Raw genomic sequence first — 18,543 nt, forward strand, 5'->3', positions numbered from 1 at the left:
TGTGGCGCTGGCGGTGCGGCCGGGCCGGCCGTGCCTCGAGCCTCGGGCAGTTCGCGTGGGGCTGGGTGAGGCCCCGTCCCCGGGGTGCCCCCGCCGGCAGCCGCCCGGTGCTGGCGGGGAGGAGCAGAACCGGCAGGAGGAGGCGGCGGGGGCAGCACAGGGCCTTGCCCCACTCCTGCGTCCCCAGGGGCCGCGGGCTGGCTGCACGCCCCGCGCCCCCACCCTCAGCTGCTGCATCTGTGTGTGGGGGGGCCGGGGGGCCGGGGGTGGGGGGGTCCGCGGGGCGAGCAGCGCTAACGAGCAGCGCTAACGAGCTCTCCTCCTCCGCCTTCTCCACCCCCAGAGACTTAACTCGCTGCGACTCCGAGTCCTGCATCCCGCACCTGAGCGACCACCAGCGCATCCCCAGCGCGGCGCCCAAGCTGCTGGCTGCGCGCCCCAACCTGCTGACCAGGTCCATCGAGGAGGCTGCCCCCGCGCACCCTGCCCTCGGCGCGCCCACCCCCAACGGCGGCAGCCGGCACGCGGAGGCCTCCGCGCTGGGGGCTCTGCCGGAGCGCCTGCCCGAGAGCCCCATGGTGATGAAGAAGATGATGATGGTGAACCACGGCATGGAGAAGGCCTCCAGCCTCGGGGAGATCAGCCACCCGACAGCCGGCAAGCACAGCCACTCGGATTCGTCGCGGTCGCACAGCCCCAGCTCCACCGACCCCGACACCCCCTCCCCCATCTCTGACTGCCGGCCCAACAGCGCCAAGAGCACCCGCATCCCGCAGCTGGCTGCCAAGAAGAGCCCGGGGGACGAGGACAGCAGCTTGACGGGCGACGAGGTTGACCTCGGCCAGAGCAAGAAGAAGTTCCCCCTAAAGATCTTCAAGAAGCCCAAGAAGTAGAGAGAGGAGGGAGGAGGAGGAGGAAACGCACGGACGCGACCCGCTGGGCCCGGGGGCGGTGTTGGCGGCGGGGAAGCGCCGCGCCACCCCTCCCGGCCCCCACGGGCGCTCGGCAGCGCCCGCCGTCCTCCCCCGGGCGCCCTCCCTTCGAGTCGTGTCACCCAGCACCCGCGGCGGGAGGAGCCACCTCCACTTATTTATTTCCTGATCTCTGAGAAACCAAGAAGACGACCGCTCCCCCGAAGTCAGCAGCCACCCTTTCCCCCCTTCCCATTTCTGTAGTCCCCGGCTTTGCTGTGCATGGCTTCCAGTTACTCCTGCCTCCGCTCGGCCACACGGCATTTGGGTTTGGTTTCAATGTGGTTTTATTTTTTTATTTTTTATTATTGTTTTTGTTTTGTTTTTTTTTCTCGTTTCTTCTGCCTCTTCCAACCTTTGCACAGGCTGTTTGGAAGGCCGGGGTGGCGGGAGCCTTGCCGTGGTGCACGCCGGTTGCCGCAGCCCCGGCAGCCCGGGCAGGGGGTGATGCAGGTGCCGGCGGTTGGGCCGACGTCGCAGCAGTTCTCCTCCTTTTTATGAGTCACTTTTCTTACACCCTGGCCCCCATCGCTACGACGGTTGGGAAGGGGAAAGCCCTCTTTGTGCACTCTTGATAAGCGAGAGCAAGTACAGTACCTCCCGAGGGAGGGCCCTGCCCCTGCTGGTACTCGTGCATCCAGGCGCTGCGGCCAGGAGCGTGCTGCTGCTGCTTCTCCCACTCGCACCGGGGAGCTGCCGCCCGCGGGGTGCTCGCACCTCCCGCCCTGGGCAGCGTTCCCCCCGCCGGATGCGTGGCACCGGCAGCATCCATACGTGGTGCGGGGGTTGGATCCGGGGCAGAGGAGCCCCCGCCTGCCCCTGTCTTTGCTTCCCTGCCTGGGGGAGCAGGGCCAGGGCCAGGCCCCAGCTGGCGCTCGGCAGGGCGAGGAGCGCGGCCGTGTCCCGTGGGAAGCCTGGCGGAGGGAGCACCAGGGAAGGGCCGTCCCCAAGGGGCGTCGGGGCAGAGCCAGCCCCCGCTGCCACCTCTGTGCAAGGCGCCGTGCAAACACGCGGCCACGGCACCCGTCCCCAGGGCAAGCCCGGAGGGAGGGCGCAGGGCACGACCAAGCTGGGAGGCTGCCTCCAGCCGGGCCTTGGGTGCGTGGGGCTGGGTGCGTGGGGCTGGGTGCGTGCCCGGGGGGCTGGGTGCGTGCCCGGGGCTCTGCCCTCGGGGATGGGGCAGGCTGGGGTGGGTGGAGGGTGCTCACCGGGACCAGTTGGCAGCAGCCTCCATGCCTTGAGGCTGTGCTCGCTGGAGCCGAGGCCGGGCTCTGCCTGACCCCTGGGTACTGCCCGGGGCCCACCGCCGGTGCGTGCCCACAGCTGGGGCCGAGCCGCTGCCCCGGGGCCGGGCTGCTCCCCTGTCCTCCCTGGGAGGCTGCAGGTCTCATCCTGCAGCTTGGAGGATGCCTCCCAGGCACCTTCCCCAGCGCAGCTGCTAAAGGGAGGCCCCTGCCCCTGTCCCGGGCTGAGCCCTGCTCCGTCCCGGGGCCGGGTCTGCTCCCTCCAGTCCCAGCCCCAGCCCCGGCCCGAGGGACGTGGCCGGAGCTCCACCAAGCCCAGGTCCCGCTCCCGCCACCCCGTCCACAGCGAGCCGCTGGCCCTGGCCGCCGGCCGGCACCGTCCTGGGAGGCAGCTGCTACCCCGAGGCCGACCCGGGACTCACCTGCTGACGGCAGAGGCAGGTGCACATCCGCGAGGGGCAGGGAGGGAGGCAGGGCGGGATGCGAACAGCCCCTCGGGGCCTTGCTTTATGCCAGAGTAATATATACGTGTATGTTGACAATACAGGAAGGGCTATAAAGGTGTTTTTCGTTTTGTAGGTGGTAGTTAGACAATTACACTGTTGCTTTGAGATAAGTGAAAAATTCCTCTAAATGACTAAGTGCCTGCACTTCCCCGCGGCTGCTCCCGGGCGCGGGGACGGGGTCCCGGCAGCGGGGGCGGCGGACGGGGCGCTGCTCTGCCCCCGCCGTCGGCGTTGTCGCCGCCTCGGCCGGAGCCGGCCGGGGAGCGGTGCTGGACCCCCGGGAGGGCCGGGGAGGCCTCAAGGAGCCCCCCCGGGGCGCGCTGCCAGCGGGGGCTGCGGGCTGGAGCCGGGGCCGGCGGCGCTGCTCGCGGTGGCGGAGACCTGCGGATGCTTTCTGGAGAAGGGGTTGGAGATCCACTGAGCGGCAACTGTTGACGCGTCTGCCAACTCTTGATTTTTTTTTTTTTGTCATTTCATAAAACTTTTAAATCCAATAAAGCATGTAGTATATTTTACGAGCAGCTGCCTGCTGTGTTCTTCACCTGCCCACAAACGTGGGGGTCCCAGCTGGGAGGGTCGGGGCAGGGGGTGCCCACAGACAGCGGCCTCCCCGGGGCCGTGCCCCCAGCAGCCAGCCCGGCTCCCCCGCCCTGCCCCTCGGTGCCTGGGCCCTGCGGTCCCGGTGCTGCGCGCACAGAGCCCTCTCCCTCCAGGCCATGGTACGAGCCGCTGGGGCTGCCCCAGTAACGCTGCTGCAGGGACGGCCTCGTCCTGCCAGCACAGCTGCGGAGCCCAGCAGGAGCAGGGAGAGGGCGGCTGTCCCGGTACGAGGCTGGAGAGGCTCGCAGGAAGGACAGACGGACACTGGGACCGGGGTTAAGAAAATCTCCCTGGAGCCCTCGGCTTGCCCAGCTGCTGGCCTGGCCCCGGGCAACCTCCGAGGCAGCGAAGGGACGGGCACGTCCTGGCCATTGCTCAGCCCTTGCCAACACCTCACCCCGCTCGCACCCTCTGCTTGTGCAGCCAAAGCCAGCGGGACGCCAACACCCTGCGCCCCCCGGCAGCCCGGCACTGCGCCCCGAGGGGCAGCAGCAGGATGAGGCCCCGTGGGATGGGTCCCTGCAGCTCTGCAGGCACCACCATGCGTGGGCTCATCCCCGTGGCCCATCCAGCAGTGCCCATCGGTGGTGGTCTGGAGAACAGTTTATTGCAGCAGAAGCAAACACATTTGTGTGCTCGCAGCCCCCTGAGGCTCCAAAACCACCCAGGGCTTGCCCTGCCCCCGGCTCGGGATGGTGCACAGGGAGCTGCCCCTGGCCGTGCCAGCCCCCCTGGGGTCAGCGAGCCGTTCCCAGCACCACTGGGCTCGGAGAGTTGGCCCCCGCCCAAGGTGGCTGCCACTGGCAGGGGCGATGCCGCCAGCCTGCCCCCCCGGGACAGCGCTGGGTCAGGGCCAGGGACGTACGCAGCTGCCCCCAAACCCTCTGACGGGACACGACAACTACCCAGAGGTGGGCAAAGGGCTGGAGCGCAGCCCAGGCAGCCGCTGCTGCTCACGGAGAGTCCCTTAGAAACACTTTTTGGAGCATGTAGAACATTTCCAGGAAAGAGAATTAAAACGTGCTGGGATCAGTGGTTAATGTCCTCCGGGACCGTGTGATGGCGCAAGGGGAGCCTCGTGCACCAGCAGCCAGCCCCCGGCCGGGCGTCCCCATCACCGGCGGGTCCCGTCTCTGGGACTGGCATCAGCTTAGGTGTTGCTGTCGGGCTGCGCGCTGAAGTCGCTGCTGGTCAGGGTGATGGTGAACGGCACGTTGATGACTTCCGCGGACACATCCCGGGCGCTGGCCGTCCTCCAGGAGTTCAGGGGCTGGGTGGCTTTCTGGATGCGCTGCAGGTGGGCAAGGGTGAGCAGGGGCTGCCCTGAGCCCCCCCAGGGCACAGGGCAGTGTCACTGCGGGAAGGGGACAGCCGCAGGCGCGGCCACCGAGGGGCTCAGACCCCACCTTTCGTCCAGGCCCCGTGGCTTCAGCCCTTTTTCTCTCTTGGGGATGGAAGAGCATCGCCTCCAGTCTGTTGCTGCCCGCTCCCTTCCCGTCCCCATCCCCTCTGTGACCCCGTCCCTGTCCCCGTCCCCGTGCCCCTGCTCCCCTCGCACACTCACGTCGCTCAGCGTCCCCGACTCGCGGCACAGGGCCACGGTGGCCCAGAGCGGGATCTGCAGGCAGGTGAGGACGCCCATGCAGACGCCCAGGCTCGTGCCCCAGGCCGGGTACACGTAGGAGCCGTAGCGCAGGGGCACGCCGTACATGTCCAGGAAGGTGTAGATGAGCGTGAACTGCAAGGGCAGCGTGGGCAGGAGTGAGGGGATGGCGCAGCACCACAGGGACCCAGGCCGGGGCCACCCCAAGCCGCCTCCGGCAGCCACCAAGGGGCCCAGGACACTGGGACTGGGGCAACCCCGCTCCAAATGTGCAGCAGGAGCGGCCCCTGGGAGGAAAGGCAGGGAGAGGAGCTCGTCCCCCCTCAACCCTCGGCCTCGGGCGAGCGCCCGATGCTTACCAGCAGCAGACAGGGCGTGAAGAAGACCCAGCACACCTTGAAGTAGCCCAGCATGTGGCTGCACCAGGGTGGGCACCGGCAGATCATGTCCCTGATGTCCTGGCAGAACTGGTCGATGCCTGCAGGCGCACGGAGGAGACGCAGGTGTGACCACCCCGCGGCACTGCCCCAGGGCTGGAGCACCCCACCGCGCACCAGAGCCGGCTCCAGCGAGCCCCAGCCCCGCTCACCGTAGCAGAAGGAGATGCCGAGGCACATGAAGAGGGTGATGATCACCAGCCCAAAGCCGGTGCTGTACGTGTCAATGAGGGTGAACCAGAAGATGCCTCCCTGCGAGGTGGTGAGGGACAGGGTCAGCACCTGCGGCCAGGGCCACCGCCCGTGCCAGGGCACACGCTGGCCTCTGTCCTCCTGCCCTGGGACACGTGCAGAGGCCCAAGAGGAGAGGAGGCCAGTCCCCAGCCTCCACCCTGGTGTCACCCGAGGGTGCTGGGTGCTGCAGGATGGGGGTGCCGGGGCCCAGCGAACCTGGGTGATCAGGAGGAGCCCCAGCAGGTAGAAGGAGATGCAGAGCACGCCCAGGAACAGCGTCTTCCTCCTCCACACACGCAGGGCCGGGAACTCGTCCAGGATGGCTGTGGTGATGCCCTCGATGTTCCCAAACTAGGGGATGGGGAATGTCGGTGGGAGGGGGATGTCACGGCCCCTGCTCCACCAGGATAGACCCCATGGAGGGGACTTTGCAGGGCACGGTCCCCACGTGCATCCCTGTCCCTGTGACACCAGGGTCACGGGGGGAGCCCAGTGCCAGCGGTACGCGGCTCCATCCCTGCCCACCGCCCGGGGGCAGCCTCCCCCATGGGACGTGGCTGCCCCAGGAACAGCCCCACACAAGGAGCCTCCATAACCCTGGCCCCGGCCCTGGCCTCGTGCTCCCACTCTCTGCACATTGTGCGGTCTGCGTGCCCAGGACGGGGTGTACCTGGCACCCCAAGGCCAGGCACGGGGCAGGACTTGGGGCTGCTCAGGGTGACAATCACCATAGTGTCCACTCCGAGCGTGAAGAGCATCAGGAAGAAGAGGATGGACCAGAACGGGGAGCCAGGCAGCAGGGAGAGCGCCTCGGGGTATGCCACAAACGCCAGCCCGGGGCCTGAGTGAGGGGGACGAGGGGAAGCATGAAGGACAACCGTGGTGGCAGGGGCCAAGCCCAGCAAGCAGGTAACCAGGCTGGGCGTGAGCTCAGCTGCACTGGGATGTCCCTTGGCATGGCACACGTGTCCCCCCCCTTCCCAAACCCATACCTGAGTCGGCGACGCTGCCCACGGGGACGCCTTTCTTCAAGGCCATGTGCCCCAGCACGGAGAAGATGGCGAAGCCGGCGAAGAAGCTGGTGCAGCAGTTGCCGAGGGCGATGACCAAGGTGTCCCTGCCGGGGAGGGCATCACAACCCCACGTCCATGGGGCAGGGATGGACCCAGGAGCATCCGGACAGGTCCACACATTCCCGTGGACTGGACCTCCCCATCACCCTCCTCCCCCCCCCAGCTGCAGCTGTGCCTCACCAGCCCACGTCCCCCAGCGCCTGCCCCAAGCTCACCGGATGACGTTGTTGTCAAACTTGTTGTAGGATGCCATGGAGAGCAGCCCCCCAAAGCCGATGCCCAGGGAGTAGAAGATCTGCGAGGCCGCGTCGCTCCACACCTGGGGGCACGAGGGCAGGGGAGGCTGCAGGGGTCCCCAGCCCGGCCCCACCGCCCCCGCCCCAGGGACAATCGCAGGCGTCGGGGCCCCCAGCCCCAGCGTGGGGTTACCTGCGCGCTCCGCAGCTTGCTCCAGTCGGAGGAGAGGTAGAAGCGGACGCCGTCGAGGGAGCCGCTCAGCGTGGCCCCCCGGATGATGAGGATGAGGATGACCAGGTAGGGGAAGGTGGCCGTGAAGTATACCACCTGCACGGGGCACGGCACGGCTCGGCCCTGCTCTGCCCACGCGGCAGCCCTAAGCCCCCGCGGCGCCCCCGAGCCCCAGCTGCGCGCGGCTCACCTTGCCCGAGCTGCGGATGCCCTTCAGCATGCAGAGGAAGACCACGATCCAGGCCGCCAGCAGGCACAGGGCGAGGGGCCACTGCACGGGGCCGGGGTCCCCGAGGCCGGAGCTGTGCGTCACCCCCAGCACCTGCTCGCTGCGGCACGGGGACGTGGGGACACAGGTCAGCGGGACAGGGGATGCAGCGGGCGGCACCGGTCCCAGGAGTCCCCGTGCTGCAGGGCACTCTCGCCTCCGCTGCAGTGTCCTCAGCCACCCCTCCACCGTTCACAAAGCCTCCGGCACCACCGGCTGCTGCCCATGGGGCTCAGCCCCGGCCCAGGGGAGATGGGGCCACGGGCGCTGCCTGGGCACAGCGGGCCCCCCCCCCCCAACTTACTTCCAGAAAGCCTCGCTGGCGCTGACGTGGGTGGCGCTCCCCGATGCGTTCTGCAACAAACCATCATCACCATCACCATCATCCTCCCCGCCGCCCCTCCCTGCCCCGGCCCAGCCCCAGCCTGACCCGTCGGCCCCCTCCTCTTCTGCTGCAGGCAAAGTTTGCCCCCAGGGGAGCCCCCCCGGGCCCCCTGCAGCGTCCGGCCCCGCAGTCCCAGCCCGGGCACCGTGGCCCCGGGGACACCGACCCGGCAGAGCTCCGCGTTGCGGGGGGCATCGCAGGACCAGGGCAGGGGGCTCTGGAAGGACGAGCCCAGGTAGTAGAAAGTCCAGGCGATGATGACGTTGTAGTAGAGGGACACCAGGGAGGACACGATCAGCATCCCCACTCCAACGCCTGCGCCAGGAGAGAGGGGCTGCCTCAGCACGGGCCCGAGGGGCTGTGGGGGGCAGGGACCTACCCGGGGGCTGCGGGGGGCACGGGGAGAGGCGCCCCCAGCCCCGGCCCTACCTCGCAGGATGGGGCAGCACTTCCAGACGGTGATGGGCCCTGCGGCCCCGTACTGCCCCAGGCTCAGCTCCATCAGGAAGAGGGGCAGCCCCGTGAGGAACAGCATGATGAAGTAGGGGATGAGGAAGACGCCTGGGGGGAGGAGAGGGGCAGCGGGTCAGGGGCGCGGTGGGCACTGCGCCGGGGTCCAGCACCTCCGCGGAGGGCAGGCGTGTGGTCCCGCACCCGCAGCAAGGACACGTGTCTGGGCAGGGAGCAGGGAACCCCCCCCGGAGGCTGCTGGCTCTGTCCCAGGCTGTCCTCGTCAGCCCCACGAGCCCCACAGCAGGGACCCGAGCCAGGAGCCAGCGGGACTGAAGTGGGTGGGCGGTGGAGACGCAGCCGTGGGTGCTGCAGCGATGCCCAGGGCTGTGGGATGTGCCTGCAGCGGGTCCCAACACTTCCTCTGGCGATTCTTTATCGGGGGTGTGGTAACAGGACTAGGGGTACCGGCTTGCAACTGAAAGGGGGCAGGGTTAGGGGAGGCACTGGGAAGAAATTCTTCCCTCTGAGGGCGCTGAGGCCCTGGCCCAGGCTGCCCAGAGGAGCTGGGGGTGCCCCAGCCCTGGCAGTGCCCAAGGCCAGGATGGGGGGGCTGGGGGCAGCCTGGGCTGGGGGCAGGGGGTCCTGACCAGGGCAGGGGGGATTTGGGTGGGCATTAGGGCCCCTTCCAACCCAGACCATTTGGTGATTCTGTGATTCACTATCTCCAATTTCCTTTACAGAGCTTGTCTCACCAACCACCGTCACAGTGAACGAAATCCTGCCTGCAGCAGCCTCAGCCAGGCCAGGTTTGTGCTGGACGGGGACCCTTCCCAGGGCTGGAGCTGGCACCTCCCAGCTGGCAGCCAGATGCAGCCCAAGCCCACGGCACGGTGCCGCCAGGCTCTGGCGCAGGCATTGCTGATCCCAGCCGCGCTGCAGCTCTCCCCCAGCTCTGCCCCGGGCCATGCCCACGGGCAGCCCCTGTCCATGCCCAGGGGCCTCGTGGCTGCAGCGCGGGCGGCAGTGACATCCAGCGGCGCGCTCACCCACTGCCCTCACCCCGAAGGAGGGTCCGGGGGGACGCAGGGCTCCAGCAGCAGAGCCTGTCCCTGCGCCGCCGCCTTCCCCAGCCCCAGGGAGCGCCCGGCTGCGGCACCTCGCTTCTCCTTCCCCCTGCACCTCCTGCACGGGGACATTTGGGATTTGGGGCTGCAGGAGGGGAGGGACGAGACGCTTCCACCCGCAGTGAGCCCAACACCTGCGCCCCGCAGCACAGCGAGTGGCCCCGCTGCCAGCAGCACCCAGAGCCCAGCCCCGAAGGCCAAATTCCTCCTGGCGTGAGGCAAGGTGCAAAGCTCAGCCATGGTGAGTCCTGTCCTGCCGAGGTGCTGGCACGTCCCCAGACCCGCGCAGCACCACGGGGTGGGCAGGGACGGCCGGTGCGGGGCCGGCCGGGGACACCTGCGTGCTGGGGGCGGCTGGGGCCGGGGGCAGAGGCCACGGGGCCGGGCAGGATGGGCGCTCGCGGGGCCTCTGTCAGCGGGGCGGCGCGGCCCTCCACACGGGGAGATGGCAGGAGGCAGCACAGCGTGCCCAGAGGCACGGCAGTGCCAGCAAGGGCAGGACATGGAGAGCGGGGCCTTGGTCCGGGCGCAGGAGGAACGATCTGGAGACGTCAGAGAGGCAGCAGCAGCGAGGAGCTCACGAGCAGCCTTTGGGGAGGTTTCTTTCGGGGCAGCGCCGCGTCCTGGGGCGTTAGCAGCAGGCAGGGCTGCGTGCTGAGCCCGCCTGCACTTTGTCCTGCCCCAGCAGCGCCTCACCATCATTCCCCCTGCTTGGCTGCCAGCCCGGCTGGGACGGCGCGGCCGCAGCGGGGACGGCGCTGCGGCGAGCGGGACGGGTGGGCACCCGCAGCACCGTCCCCCTGAGCTGGAGCCAGCTGGGGCTGCGGGCAGGAGGTGGCGGCATACCAGCCCCTCCACCCAGCGCTCCCAGGGGGACGTCTTGCACCCACAAAGCATCCTTCACCTCGCAGCGGGATGCACAAGGCCCAGAGACCGCTGGCACACGCGTGCTCCCCACGGGGAGCGCAGCCCCTGGCCCCGGCACGCCGTCCCCCCCCCAGCGCCCATGTTCCGGCCCCACGCAGCACCCACCTCCTCCGTTGCGGTAGCACAGGTAGGGGAAGCGCCAGACGTTGCCCAGCCCCACGCAGTAGCCCAGGCAGGACAGCAGGAACTCGTACCTCCCGGCCCACGTCTCCCGGGGAGGGCCGGGGGCCGGGGCCGGGCTCTCAGGTGGGGCTGGGGACTCTGGCCAGGGCTGGCCGGCGATCGGGCCCCCCGCCTGGAAGATGTTCACCTGCGGAGGGGAGCAAGGTGTCAGGGACCACTGGCCGTGGTCTGCAGACCCCGCGAGGCTCCTCGGCAGGGCCTACGGCCAGGCTCTCACTCGGGTTCCCGAAGGTGCTCTGGGGTCCCACAGGACGCACGCTGCAGGAGCCCCTGGTGCCCCCACGTGGGGCATGGGGGGGTCCCGCACAGAGCTCCCTGCCCTCCCCAGCCTGCAGCAGCCAGGCGCAGGGCCGGGGGCGTCCGAAAGCCCTGCCGGGGGCTGGTCCAGCAGAGCCACCCGCAGCAGAAGGTCAGCAGCTGGTGCTCGCCCCCAGCGAGGGGTTCCCAAATCCCAAATCCCATCTCCCAGCCCCAGGCGCACATCCCAGCCCAGCCTGCGTTACCAGCAGCCTGCAGGGCCTGGACACCCACGCCGGACACCCCGAGCTGCTTTAGCCAGCCCCCAAGCAGCGAAGTGGTTGCATGGAGCCAGCCGAGCCCTCCCTTCACCTGCTCTGACCCTGCTGCCCCCAGAGGAGAGGAAGATGAGGGGGATGGGGTGAGGAAGATGCCCTGTCTTGCATCCAGCCCCGTCTCAGCACGGGTACTGCCAGGACCAGTGGCACCGAGCCCTGTGCTGGTGGAGGAGGGCTGCAGGGGCTGCCCCATGCACACAGGACCTGGGGCGCGTGCCCAGGACAACGCATCCCACCCGGACCCCAGCAGAGGCAGCTCTGGGCAGGACAAGGGCTGGGGTCAGGAGCCAGTTTTTTAATTTCCTATCGGTACCACACCAGATGCAGGCGGCTGCTGTCATCACAAGAGCGCAGAGCCGGCACGGGACAGAGGAGGTGCCGTGACTCAGTGAGCCCTGTCCGCGGGACACCGCGGGGGAGCAGTGCTCGCAGGAGCTCGGCGATGCTCAGTGCCGAAGCAGCGCCGTGATTCACCGACCGCAGAGCCGGAGGGGCCCTCTGAGAAGATCAGCTCTGATCTCATGCACGGCACGAGCCAAGGGACGGGCCGCCTGGGGTGTCGGCGCTGCAGAAACGGGCCCAGGGCTGTGCAAACCCCCTCAGTGGGGCCGTGTCCCTGCCCAGGCTGGAGGGGGTGGCCCGATGTCACCGTGTCGTGCACGACACCCTTCTCCTCGGCTCACACCACCCCCTCTCAGTCAACGGGATGGGAAAGTAGTCTGCAAACCCAGCTGCATGGGAGCACTCCCTCCTCCAGCTCTGCAGTCCCCAGAGGCTGCAGACACCACGCACCCCAGCCCCTGCCTCAGCCGCGTCCCGTTGTCCTCCCGTGCCCGGGTGCTGCTGGGGCTGCTCTGCGGGGAAATGCCACGGAGTGCCCTGAGACACGGGCGTTTTGGGGCTGCTTGGGGACAACGGGCTCTGCAAGGCGCTCCCGGCCCCGCGGCAGGGTTGTCTGCTCCTGTGCAAAGTCCGTGGGCACAGCGCAGCTTCCTCCAGGTGCCCGTTCCTGGCAGCGCCTGCACCCAGGTGAGCTCGTGTCTTCCAGAAACCAGGCAGAGCCTCCCCGGGCTCCTGCCCACGAGATAGCAGATATCAGCGCTGACTATCTGTGCGTGATTGAAACAAACTGCAGATTAGCTGTGCCACCGGGGCAGGGCCGCCCGAGCGGGCTCTGCCTCTTGCCTGGCGCCGTGTCAAAGCCAGCCGCCCCACCAGGGCCAGCGGGAAGCGCAGCACAAAATTCCCCGTGTGTTTACAACAGCCAGCCTGGGCACGGGCCTTGCAGCCCTGCTGCGGCTGACATCTCCTGGGGATTCCCACAGCCGGGGTCCTCGTCCCTCATCGCCCAGGGCGATGGGAAAGTGGCTGACTCTACAAAAGGGGGCCACCCCTCCTGCCTCCCTGCTGCTTCAAACACGGCAGGCGATGAATGCGCGGCACCTTCTCTGAAAGGTGAGGGGATGGACGGGGACTCAAAATGCTGCCTGCAGCTCGGGCTGCCACAGGGCTCCCGGGGCTTTCCTGCTCCCACGGCGCTGCTCTTGCCCTTCTCGTTCACGTGCCCAAAGTGCCCATGTCCCAGCCACGGACAGGGCCGTTAACGCGGCTGTCCCTGCCCCCAGTTCCCATTGCGTGCTGCAGGCACTGCAGCTGCCCTGGGAGCACCCTGAGCGCCCGCCGGCCCCGTGGGACCTGCTCCCAGCCTCCTCACCCTGCCCAGCGCTGCCCCGTGCGAGCCGGGGGCTCGGGGAGCGCGGCAGGAAGGTGCCGAGGCAGCATGGTCACCCCCAGCCCCAACTCCCCCAGCGCTGATGTGCCCCACGCTGCTGGGGGTCAGCGGGGAGCTGCGACCCCCTCACTTTGCCCATCCCTCTCCCTCTGCTCCCCAGAAGGGAGCCGGGCAGCACGGGCTCGCAGGCAGCGCCCAGCAGAGCCGCTTGCCTCTGGCTGCAGCACCGGCCTTTGGGTGAACGCCCCAGGGCAAGGGAAAGCAGTGGGGTCATCTCAGCCCTTCACAGAGCTGCTCCGTCCTCTGCAAAGCCTCAGCCCCGGGAGAGGAGAGCTGCCCGCACCGGGCACAGCCTCCCCAGGCGGGTGGGAGACCTGCCCTGCGCCCAAGGCGACGCCGGGCTCTGGCCATGGTGTGCACCATGAGAAATCCCAGCCGCCCTGCCGAGACGAGGTGTCTGCCCGTCGGGGATGGACGAGGGGCACCGGAGCTTCGCCCGGCACTGCCTGACCGCGGAGGGATTGCACGGGGATCCCAGCCGTGCTGAGACCCAAAGGCTTGCCATCACCGTGGCCTCTGGGCTGCGGCGTCTAAGGGACAACGTGCTGCGGAGCCCCCGTGGGATCCGGGTATCCCCAGCACTGCTCCCACCACACCTCGCTGGGGGTGCGGCTGTGAGCGGGCTGGGGACAGCGACCCGCACCCGGCAGGTCCCCAGCACCAGGACCCCGGGGCAGGTCAGGGACGTTCCCCAGGGCCCTGGTCCTACCGTGGGCTCCGGCGGTGCGCTGGGGGCCGGGAGCCCCGGCGTGTCGAGGTGCCCGGTGCCCGGCATTTCCTGCTCGGGAGGCAGGGCCGGGCGGCCAAGCTCACCTGTGCCAGGTGCAGCTCCGCCCCGGCACACGGCGGGACCTGCTGCGATGGGACCCATGGGACCTGCTGCAATGGGACCCACGGGACCTGCTGCGGTGGGACCCACGGGACCTGCTGCAGTGGGACACATGGGACCTGCTGCAGTGAGACCCATGGGACCTGCTGCGATGGGACCCACGGGACCTGCTGCGGTGGGACCCATGGGACCTGCTGCGGTGGGACCTATGGGACCTGCTGCAGTGAGACCCACAGGACCTGCTGCAGTGGGACCCATGGGACCTGCTGCAGTGGGACCCATGGGACCTGCTGCAGTGAGACCCATGGGACCTTGGGTGGCTGTGGCCACACAACCCCTCCCCAGACAGCTCACCCCACTCCATTGTGCAGCCAGGGGGATGGGAGGCATCGCTCCCTGCTCAGTGGGAGCTGGGGACCAGCTGGGCTGGCTGTGGGGACGTGGTTTTGTGCCAGGCTCCCCCAAGCCCTGCCTGAGCCACGCTGCTGGAGCACCCTGGTGCCTTCTCCACCCACGACCCAGCACAGGAGGGGCACGGGGGCACGCGGGGCTGCAGCACTGCAAAGGTCCCGACCCCGATGCAGAGGAGGGGGTCGATGGTGAAGGTCTCCCACCCTGTGCTGTGGAAATGAAGGCATGAGGAGAAGGGGAGGTGGCACTGAGGGACACAGGGGGTCTGCTGTCCCCTCCAAGCCAAACAGCATCCCGGCAGATGGAAGGAGCAGTTTCAGGAATGGCTCTAACTCCTTTTCCTGGTTATCTGTGATGGCTGCATCCCCCAAAACACCCACTATTGTTACCCTGTTTTCCCAGTTAGTGTCTGGAAAGCCAGCTGAATAAGGCACAGAAATAGTGGCATGCTTCTTCTGGTGGGAGGCAGACTGCTGCTGCCTGCACATGGCTCAGCAGCGGCAGCAGCTGCTGAAAGAGCTGAAGTTAAAGCTGTGATCTACCCACGGAGGAGTCAGTATTTCTCCTGCAGCCTCCCCGTTCCAGCCACTGAGTCATCTTCTGCTCTTGTCAGCGTTTCTGCCTCCTTTCCTCTGCACCTTCCAGGGGACACCGGCTCAGATCCCTGGTCCCTGCTACACGCCAGCTTCTGTCCGTCTCTCAGTATTGCATGCATTTTTCACAGCTGATGCACTGGCCCTGCCTTTCTTTGGCCATTTCCATGACACTACAGCTGGAGCCAGCTGTTTCTAATCTCTGAACAGAGCAGATTCCTCAGAAGCAGGAAAAAAAACTTGAACCAGGGCAATTCCCCCACCACAACAGGGAAGGGAGAGTGGAGAATGACTTCAAATATGGATTCAGGTCTTTTTAACCAAGAACCCTTTTTCTTCAGGATGAGAATGGGTCTTGAGTTGCCCAGTTGCACACTAAGCTGGTGGCCCTCTGAAAATGTATAAAGTCTGTGTGGGTTGACTGCAACTGAACTCAAGAGAGTAGGAAAAAGAAGCTCAACATGAGAGGAAACCAAAGGAAGAAAGAGTCATTCTGCGCGGTGACTACGGTCGCCTTCCTCTCGTGCCATCTGCCAGGGCGCTGCTGTGGTGCTGGGGCAGGGCGACGTCCTAGAGCTTGCAGGAAAGCAGTCTCTCTCTTCTAATGAGCAGCAGTTCTGCAGATTTTTCTGGGTCAAGGAATTCACTGTAATTCCATCCAAAAGAAGGGAATGAAGAGGTATTTTTAGCCTGGGCTATTTTGGCCGTCTTGTTTATGACACTGCCTTGCAAAAAGTTGCCCCAGGACAGCTGAGGGAGCAGTACTCGGAGTCAGAAAGTTAGCATAAAGTATTGTGATGCAAAACAGCCAGGCAGTGGAGGATTAGACTCTTCCACCTGTATTTTCTCCTTACAGACCAGATCCCACAAGAACCACCCGCGAAACAGGGAAGATGCTCACGACTTACGCTGTAGCCCAGAGGCATTCAGAGCCGGAGTCGCAGAGCAGCACAGGCCCTTTTGTCCCTGGCAGGATTAAGACAGCTCTGTGCAGCTCAGTCCGTGACTCAAGGCCTCCACCTCGCTCTCATGGTTTCCCCTGCTTTTTGGCCAGAAACATTCCTCAAGCCTGACAGCTCTCCACTTGCTCCAGGACCGCTGCCAGCTGGGCAGCCTGGCACCACTGTGCTGCGAGGATCCTCAGGATGCGTCCAGCAGGAGACCTACAAGCACACAGTGCAAGCCAGCAGGACAGGGGAGAGCAGATCTTTATCAGGAGAAGCAGGGAGAGCCTCCCTCCTGAGGGCACCGAGTGCTCCTCGGGTGGTGGGGAGTGCCAGCACGAATCCCCTCCTCTGGAAGAAAGACGTGGACTCGAGACCTGCCCGGCTGCGCTGACCGAACAGTCAGCAGTACTACCAGCAGTATGATCCCAGCTCTTTGAGAAGAGAGGCCTGAACTCTGTTCCCTGCTGGAAGGAAGCTTTTAGACCCCTTGGTCCAGAGACAGGTCAGCATCAGGACACCACACAGCTCTAGGGTGAGGCAGGATGCAGATCTCCGCATCTCCCTGTTGGTCCGTCATCCCTGGGGGCCTGCAGAGCACGCCAGAGCGGTGGACGCACGCCCAGGCCGCCAGCTGCCTGCGTGCTGGGTCGGACACGAGCGTGTGGGCAAGAGGTGGGAGCCGTGCACTCCTTGGTACGGCGGTCCCCTGGAGCCACAGCAGGATCAGATCCTCTGTTTTGTGGCTTCACATTACGTGACTTTGAGGTGCTGAGACAAACTCGGTTCAGTTCTGAGTCCTGCCCCAGCTCAGCGCTGGTTTCCCAGCCGGGAAGGGCTCGATTCAGCCGTGTGGCTGAGGTGCCTGTGTCTCGGACAGCCTGCGGCAGCCGGCTCAGACAGAGGAACTCTCGCTGTGGAAACCTGTAACAGGAACCCGTTAGCACAGAAGCTCCACTCCAGCCACAGCTGTCTCAGAGCTGGGTGGAGGTAAAGTGTTGTGCAGCCTCAGGAAGTTTGTTTTTCATTGCCACATTTCCTTCCAAAACTCACCTCTCAGGCGTTGGGTTTATCGTGTTCATTCTGATCTTGCCACAGCCATGCTGGAGGGGAGGAGGCTGGTTTTCCTCTGCAGCACTTTAACCCATGACGTACAATCACATCCTCATAAAATGAAGCAACTACTCCACCTACTATTGTTTTACCAAAAAAGAGTGAGCAAAACTCAAAGAAGAAGCACTTGAGGGCAAAGATCCAGGAACACAGCACAGGCTTCAAACGTTTCAAGGTGCATTTTTTTTCCTTCTGTAGGCCTTTTTCCAATCAAGTACAGAAACAATCCCAAATTTATTCCCATTTCCTGACCAGTTCCAAATATTCCCTGCATCACCTCTCTGAAATGAGAGCTTTTTGGGCTGCCTGCCTCAGTGCAGTGTTTGTGCTTGGAGCTCTGAGGCTGCGCGGGGCTCTGCTGGCCGGATGGTCACTGGGCATCGTCGGAGCCAGCCTTGATGCTGATCAGTAATTGCCATTCTTGCTCTGAGCTGTGATGAAACCAACACCCTCATGTGTTCAGTGTCATTTAGTAGTAAACGGGGCTACACCTGGCTGGCGGATGGCTACCAGCAAGGGGCCCCAGGGCTCAGTCCTAGGGCCAACATTTTTATCAGTGAGCAGGATACAGGAGTGGAACGCATCCTCAGCAAGTTCGGTGACAACACTGAACTGGGAGGTGCTGTTGGCTTCCTGGAGGGATGAGAGGCCTTGCAGAGGGATCTAGATAAATTGCAGCATTGAGCAATCATCAATGGCATGAAGTTCAATGAAGGAAAATGCTGGGTTCTGCACCCGGGACAGAGTAATGCAGGACACAGGAACAGAACGGGAGATGAGTGGCCAGAGAGCAGCTCAGCAGAAGGAGCTCTGGGGGTGCTGGCTGACAGCAGGCTCAACGTGAACAGCAGCGTGCCCTGGCAGCCAAGAGGGCAAACTGCATTTTGGGTTGCATTAAACACAGCATAGCCAGACAGCCAAAAGAGGTGGTTCTCCTGCTTTATTTAGAATTGGTGTGACTTCAGCTTGAATATTGCATGCAGTTCGGGACTCCACAATACAAAAAGGCTGTTAAGTTACTTGAAAGCATCCAGAGGTGGTCAACAAAGCCGATAAAAGGGCTGGAAGGCATGTCCTATAAGGAGAAGCTGAGGACGCTTGGGGTGTCTGCTTTGGAGAAAAGAAGGCTAAGAGGCAACCTCATCACTCTCTACAATTTCCTGAGGAGGGGAAGCACAGAGGGAGGTGCTGGTCTCATCTCCCTCGTAACCAGAACACGGAATGGCATAAACCGAGGCCAGGGGAGGTTCAGACTGGACTTGAGGAAAAATGCCTTTACCATGAGGGTGGTCAAACACTGGAACAGGCTTCCTAGCAAGGTGGTTGATGCCCCATGCCAGTCAGTGCTCAAGAGAGATTTGGACAATGCCCTCAATAATATGCTTGGTCAGGCAGTTGGACTAGATGGTTTCCGAAGGTCCAAGTGAGCTATCCCATCCCATCCCATCCCCAATAACTGAGCTGCCAGCTGTTGCATGCCACCAAAGCTGCTGGGCTCTCCCTTGGAGACCCACAGGGTGAGCCTCAGCCGGAGGCCACCTTGCACATCGGGTGATTGCATTCTCATGAGGCAAAACCCGACGCTTCCTGTGCGGTGCTGCGTTCGCCCCAGCTCCCCCTGTCCCGCTCACACAGGCGGAGGCCGCGCTGCTTGGCGCTGTCCCTGTGCGTGGGTGCACCTCTCGGGTGGAGGAGGCCCCACCGCTTCTGTGCGGGGAAGGAAGATGCCATAAATGCTAACTGCAAGATGTTATCATGCCGTGTTAGACAGCTGCTGGTGGCTGCTGGCTTACAAGGCACCCAGAGTACG

General features: G+C 65.4%; 2 protein-coding genes across 12 annotated transcripts in view; one reads left to right on the plus strand and one right to left on the minus strand.

Moving 5' to 3' along the window:
* STIM1 (stromal interaction molecule 1) overlaps window positions 1–3,242 on the plus strand; it is a 94,316-nt gene extending 91,074 nt beyond the window's left edge. For all 4 annotated transcript variants that reach the window (XM_083816966.1, XM_083816967.1, XM_083816969.1 and 1 more), the window contains one exon: window positions 344–3,242. In XM_083816966.1, coding sequence (XP_083673092.1) covers window positions 344–893 — 550 coding nt within the window. In that variant the 3' untranslated portion in view covers window positions 894–3,242. The remainder of the gene's footprint in view (window positions 1–343) is intronic.
* Window positions 1,283–18,176, minus strand: LOC310889431 (sodium-dependent proline transporter-like). 8 transcript variants are annotated; one of them, XM_083816897.1, is made up of 15 exons: window positions 14,473–16,777; window positions 10,399–10,603; window positions 8,219–8,350; window positions 7,956–8,104; window positions 7,709–7,758; window positions 7,327–7,465; window positions 7,098–7,232; window positions 6,884–6,987; window positions 6,588–6,712; window positions 6,324–6,436; window positions 5,812–5,946; window positions 5,514–5,613; window positions 5,284–5,402; window positions 4,886–5,059; window positions 1,283–4,612 (listed from the first exon to the last, which is right to left on the minus strand). In XM_083816897.1, exons 1-15 carry the CDS (start codon window positions 14,569–14,571, stop codon window positions 4,472–4,474), a joined length of 1,920 nt encoding a protein of 639 aa, XP_083673023.1. In that variant the 5' UTR covers window positions 14,572–16,777; the 3' UTR covers window positions 1,283–4,471. The 8 variants fall into 8 exon arrangements, with proteins under 8 accessions (XP_083673023.1, XP_083673022.1, XP_083673017.1 ...); XM_083816896.1 differs by having other exon boundaries at window positions 4,471–5,059; window positions 14,473–18,176; XM_083816891.1 differs by having other exon boundaries at window positions 4,471–5,059; window positions 5,284–5,946; window positions 7,956–8,350; window positions 14,473–16,544; window positions 16,674–18,176.
* Between the last annotated feature and the right edge of the window lie 367 nt (window positions 18,177–18,543).

The sequence above is a fragment of the Anser anser genome (assembly GCF_964211835.1).
Source record: "Anser anser genome assembly, chromosome: 1".
Lineage (NCBI taxonomy): Eukaryota > Metazoa > Chordata > Aves > Anseriformes > Anatidae > Anser > Anser anser.

Coding starts and splice junctions, on each gene's coding strand:
- LOC310889431 (XM_083816891.1), bottom strand. CDS start 14,571: ATGTGCAGGCAGCAGCAGTCTGCCTCCCACCAGAAGAAGCATGCCACT. Junction 8,351..10,398: donor GTGCTACCGCAACGGAGGAG/GTGGGTGCTGCG, acceptor TCCTCCCCCCAG/GCGTCTTCCTCATCCCCTAC. Junction 5,060..5,283: donor TCACGCCCTGTCTGCTGCTG/GTAAGCATCGGG, acceptor CTGCCCTTGCAG/TTCACGCTCATCTACACCTT.